Source organism: Cryptomeria japonica, chromosome 1, assembly GCF_030272615.1.
Source record: "Cryptomeria japonica chromosome 1, Sugi_1.0, whole genome shotgun sequence".
In the NCBI taxonomy this organism is placed as follows: Eukaryota; Viridiplantae; Streptophyta; class Pinopsida; order Cupressales; family Cupressaceae; genus Cryptomeria; species Cryptomeria japonica.
This window is the reverse complement of record NC_081405.1, coordinates 315030495-315036460: the sequence shown is the minus strand read 5'-3', so window position 1 is coordinate 315036460 and position 5966 is coordinate 315030495. Positions and strand designations below refer to the sequence as shown.

At 31.4% G+C, this 5966-nt stretch overlaps 1 protein-coding gene across 1 annotated transcript; it reads left to right on the top strand.

The window, feature by feature from the left end:
• Positions 1 to 4745: 4745 nt before the first annotated feature.
• Positions 4746 to 5966, top strand: LOC131070626 (endochitinase 4-like). Its single transcript, XM_058006214.2, has 3 exons — positions 4746 to 5223; positions 5317 to 5428; positions 5511 to 5966. Exons 1-3 carry the CDS (start codon positions 4791 to 4793, stop codon positions 5803 to 5805), a joined length of 840 nt encoding a protein of 279 aa, XP_057862197.2. The 5' UTR covers positions 4746 to 4790; the 3' UTR covers positions 5806 to 5966.

Below are 5966 nucleotides of genomic sequence, written 5' to 3'. Positions count from 1 at the left end.
TTGAGCAATCAGAGGACCTATAAACTTGATAGTACACCAGTCATAGAACGATAAAATTTTATCCAAATCCACACACTATATACTTCCCAATTTGTAGGAATATAAATCATTCTTTCATTTGGACATTAAATACTACTTATTGCATATTGAACATGTTACAAATATAAATTTTTAGAGACACTTCATACATATTCACCAAGAACTATATAAACATTTGAATATATACATTACTAAACACCAATTTCTGTAGTAAAAAAAAACAACACTAGATAAAGAAACCTACATGAAATTCAAGAACAACACCGAACAAATAACCTTGCATAAAACTCAACAACAACACAAAACAAAGAATCTTCCATTAGTATAAGACCATATCTAGAGTAGATTCCATCTAAAACAACAAGTTTGACATCAATGACAACACTACAAATCACTAACAACATTTTCCAAACATTCTCCCCATACAAATTTGACATCAATGACAACATTTTTCAAGTTTCAAACAACACCTATACACTCTCATCTTTGTCCATCTAAAATTCAAAATCATGCATTCCTATCCATATTTCTACCAATAAGCCACCTCCCTTGTATTTCTTTATTTGCACCTTCAACTTCATTATTTCCATTGGGTAGATGATTGTTTCTCACAATAAGCAATCCCTCTTTCTTGCATACTTTTCATACCTAGGTAACCTTCTCCTCTATCTTGCACTTACACTCAATCCTAACTGATGTACTCTTTGTCTTGACGCCTACCTTTGGTGTTCTTTTTTTTTATTATTTGTCTTTTTTATTCTTCCACATGCCTCTTTACATTTCTTGCATGTCAGTGTTTTCCTTTGTCTATTCCTTTCTTCAATCTCCCACTCATCTTCACACTTCAATTCATCATTACATTCTTCCATCTCTTGTCTCTCTTTTTAATTTGACATTTTTAAAAAAATCTGTAATCAAAATTATTACTCCTTGTACAATTTTGTAAACTTTAAGTTTGTGCTTATCCTGGTACCTTTTTCTCTTTGTATTTTTTGATTTCCCGACTCTTTATTTTCACCTCTATAGATTGAGTAGCAATTTTAACAAAAGGAATTGGAAACCAAAATTTCTATATCTAATAATCATTTATGCAATATTGCATCGTAGATGTACCTCACCAAATTTTCTTGCAAGTTATGTATAATATATTAGTTTAGAGATTTTCTACAAGAGTGTTAAGAGAATTTTCACTTTAACATAATGAAACACCAACTCCATAAATAATATATCTGCATCCAAAGTTATACAATGCCATGAATTTATCAAGTACAATGGATCAATTATAATAAATTACTCTTTAAAATATTACAATGTATAATAGAGGCATGAATTCAAAAATAGGGAATGCTAAAATTGCATAAGCTAAATAGCTATATTAATTCAATTTATAAATATGGGTGGTTGGATCAAAAGAGAGCACATAAAGGATTAAACCTTGTCTAGATAAATTTATATTGAGAAATAAAGGGTAAATCAAAATTGTAATTAGATTTAAAAGAAAGGCAATACAATTAGCTATAAATATAAGATGATTGAAATACAAACCTTGTAGAAATTTTAAAGCGATGTAGGAAAGCTAAGCTCACAAAAATGTAATAGATAACTAAAATAGTTACACATATTACCTAATATAAAGGAATTAATTAAAAATAATAATTTTCACTTATGATGATCAAACTATGATTAGGGAAAAAAAAAGGTTGGAATTAAGTCCTATGTTAATTACAATATGAAATGTATTAGATTATGATAGTTATCTTGATTTTGAGTAGAGAGAATGGAGCTAAATATGTTCAAAATTGTTTCATCCAAATATGAAAATTTCATTAGATGAAAAACATCTCAAACATCTATATACAAATTTTATATTTTGCTTTGCTTCATCTTTGTTCATACAAACTTTATCTATACGTAATGTGTGTGGTCCTAAATGTAACATGTATATTTGAATTGTAACTTGTGAGATAAAAGTAAAAGTAAAACTAAAGTACAAAGTGTCTTTTATAGAGCCTTATGGGACTACCTCATACTCTTTGTGGGAGGAACCTAACTGCACTACAAATGAGTCATACATGCCTTACCCCTTTGTGGGATTTAAACTTGTGACCTCTCTTAAAAAAGGACAAATTCTCCACCACTAGGCCAGCTCAAGTTGTACTTATTATTATCAACTGAAATTATTCTAAATTTTAAATTTTATTAAAGAAACATGAAACATAAAAACATCTTTGAAAATTTATTTAAATCGTTTGACTCTCATTCTTCTTAATTAAAAACCTAATTACTTTAACTTTACAACTTCAAACAAAACATATCTAATATATACTACTTTTATATATATATATATATAAACACAAATAGTATAAAACATAGGTAAGCAATTTTAACTATTACAACTAGGCATGCGATGAATTTTATAGACGTAACTTGAGTGGCGCCTTTCATTTCGTCAATGGTTCGTCACTTGTCATTTAGGAAATTTCTGCTCATCACAACCCGTGAATTTGAATGCTCAGACATTGACATTGATAGCTACATATACATGGATTTTAGTGTTAGTGATAGTTAAGTTGATATTTGTAGGAGATATACAATTGAGGTTTGCTACTGCGGAACAACGCAAGCTTGTTGTCAGCAGGGCCCATGTACTTCTAAGCTTACACGCCTTCGCCTTCTGTCCCTACCCCTTCCGGATCCATTCAATCCATTATCTCAAAACTAATTTCATCGTTTGAAAATACAGGTGTGCATTATCTCAACTCATTGTTGTTAGATGTAAAATTTTGAGTTAAAATTTCTTCATCCATTAGATTTGTAACGATAAAATTGATATGGGGCAAGTCTTCATCCATTAATTTAATATAGGACAGCGACAAAGATATATAAAGAGGAAGATCAATCTTTAAGAATGAGTAATGATCAAAGTAGGCTAGGATGATGTTACAAGCTAAATTCATGTAAAATTATGTTATTTGTGGATTAGTTAATGTATAAAATGTATTTTAATCAAATTAGGTTTAAGATAAGGGGAAAATAATATGGGTGTATCATTTTTATTATTATGTTTTTTCTATAATTTGATTTGCATGTCAATTAGTTAGTTAGATGCATGAAAAATTCAAATAAGTAATTAGCATAGAAATTAATTATTTTTCAAATCTTCAAAAAAATATGAATCTACTAAAATCATATTAGATTATTTTGGAGCTTTATAAATTATGTGTTTTGTATCTAAGAACCACAAAATAAAAAAGAACACATAATGAGTATCACCTACCCCATTTTCAAAATATGCTCTAACTAGAAATTGCCTAAAAAAAGGCCTTATCAAAAAAATAATAAATGTAAAGAGGGGAAGATTAAGACAATTCACTTATTATGAATATTGGTAAAGATCCAATTAAGTTAAAATTTAAAAGGATTTTAAGTAATAAAATAACATGCATCACAAGTCCAACTACATGAAACTAGAACGCACTCTATAGACATTTCACATCATTATTTGGAAACATATTGTATATGTAAATTTTGGTAAGGATAGTTTATTAGTTATGATAAAATAATCATAATCTTATAAATGTATCACTAGAATCAAATGGAAAAAATATCAAGAGGTTGTATGATTTACCCCAATTTACTGCATATATAAAGAAAAGTGATTAAATTTCATTAATCACAACGGGAATGCAACAAATATCAATGATAATATCATGTAAATAATAGAAAGATGCATCCAATACATATTCAAAAATAATATAATTTATTAATCCAATAGATTATATAATTAGATATGCAAGTAAGTACATAAGATAAAGAACAATGAGATGCATAGTTTCTTTGCAATATTTTCTACATAAATTTCTTGTTTAAGCTTAGTAATGCCATGCCATGTAAGATGTAAACACTTATAATGACATCATGTAAAAATGATCATATAAAGTCTTTTTTAAGGTTGAGTTCTGAAACGGTTATGTTAATAAGGTCATTTGTAGTAAGATACAAGCTAATGTATTTAACAAAAACAAAAGATATGATAAGAGGAAAAATAATCTAAATAATTCAATATTGGATTCTTATATCAACAAATCTATAATGGAAACTAATAAAAATGTAAATTAATAATATAAATATTTATTTGTCATTTTTATATTTAGATTGAGTAAAACAAAAAAATTAATTTGATCTAGAAATTAATAATTAAAATTCCCAACAAAATAATAAATTCAACTCACTATCATTCTCTAACATTTATACTTTTAAGATTAGCACAAAGTATGAATATCCCCAAAGTAAAATTCCTTCGAATAAGATTTCTCCAATCAGCTTTTATATGTTAATACATTCTCCAATAGGTTATCTTTCATCTTATCAAGTGTTACTATAAATTATCTAGGTAGATGAAATAACTAATAGATAAGTGTACTTATGGAATCATTAATACCCATATATCTCCCTATCTGACCTCAAGCATATTACATTATTCACCCCTGGCTTTGCTTCGCATGGTGAAATCTATAGTAAATCCTAAATATCTCTGTGTGTCCATGAAATTTGATTACAATAGCCGCCTCAATGTGAGCAAACGATAAAGGATTTAGCCAATATCTGACGTCTGTCACTACCAACTTTAGCTAAATGCACACATAATGCAAAATCAAACAACATCCACAGTAAGCTTGCTCTCGACCTATAAGTAACACACCCATTGCACATAATTTGCAAATCAAACAGACTGAAAGAAGATTTCAGCCATGGCGACCTATGCAAAGATTTTAGTTCTAATGATAGCTACTCTGCTATTTGTAGGAGAGATACAATTTAGCTCGTCACAGAATTGTGGGTGTGCCAAAGGACTGTGCTGCAGCAAATTTGGCTACTGCGGAACCACTCAAGCTTATTGTGGGTCGGGTTGTAAGCTAGGCCCATGTACTTCTAATCCTTCGCCTTCGCCTTCTGTCGCTGCGCCCTCAGGATTTATTGAATCCATTATCACCCGAGACTTCTTCAACCGGATCAAATCTGGAATAGCTGCTTCTTGCAAGGGAAACAACTTCTACACATACAGTGGCTTTACCAGCGCAGCTCAAGCCAGCAATTTCGCTGGTTTTGGCACCTCCGGAAGTCTTGAAGTTCGCAAAAGAGAGCTCGCTGCTTTCTTCGCTAATGTCGCTCACGAGACCGGAAGTATGACTAATTTGATTCTCTCTACTTGTATAGTGAAACCCTAAAAACATCATTGATTGCTAATAGTGAAACCCTAATCTGCTTTTTATACAGATCTGTGCCATGTGGAAGAGACTAAAAAAGCCCCGTATTGCCAGTCTTCCACACAATATCCTTGTGCGACTGGAAAGCAATACTACGGGCGGGGTCCTCTTCAGCTGACCGGGTAACATTATCTATCTATAGTACCACTAAACATTCTTAATATTTATTATAAGCACTAACAGAGGTGTTTGTTTGTTTCATAGGAATGACAATTACGGAGCAGCGGGAAAATATTTCGGACTTCCGCTGCTGAATAATCCAGATTTGGTTGCCCAACAACCAGACGTTGCTTTCAAGACTTCACTTTGGTTTTGGATGATCAATAGCAACTGTCACAATGCCATGACTTCCACCGGGGGATTTGCTGGCACGATCAGAGCCATCAATGGTGGAGAATGCGGTGGTGGACGTCCATGGGCTGTGCAGAATCGAGTGAGTTCTTATCAGAAATTCTGTGGATGGTTGGGTGTCGCCACCGGTCCCCACCTCTCTTGTTAGTATTCTTAACTTCTGCATAAATAAATTATAAATAAAAGGTTGTGGGGCATAACAAGGGCACGAACAAGGTCGCTAGTATGTCTGAAAACCTGCAATCATCTGTAGCCTGCTAAGGTCTCTTCACTTTATGAAGATAATATAGCCCATGAGGCATGTTATGT

Bases quoted from the DNA above. Each gene is read 5' to 3' on its own strand.
- LOC131070626 (XM_058006214.2), top strand. From the start codon at position 4,791: ATGGCGACCTATGCAAAGATTTTAGTTCTAATGATAGCTACTCTGCTA. The intron at 5,224-5,316 runs GTATGACTAATT...CTTTTTATACAG, and splicing joins TGTCGCTCACGAGACCGGAA to ATCTGTGCCATGTGGAAGAG. The intron at 5,429-5,510 runs GTAACATTATCT...TTTGTTTCATAG, and splicing joins GGTCCTCTTCAGCTGACCGG to GAATGACAATTACGGAGCAG.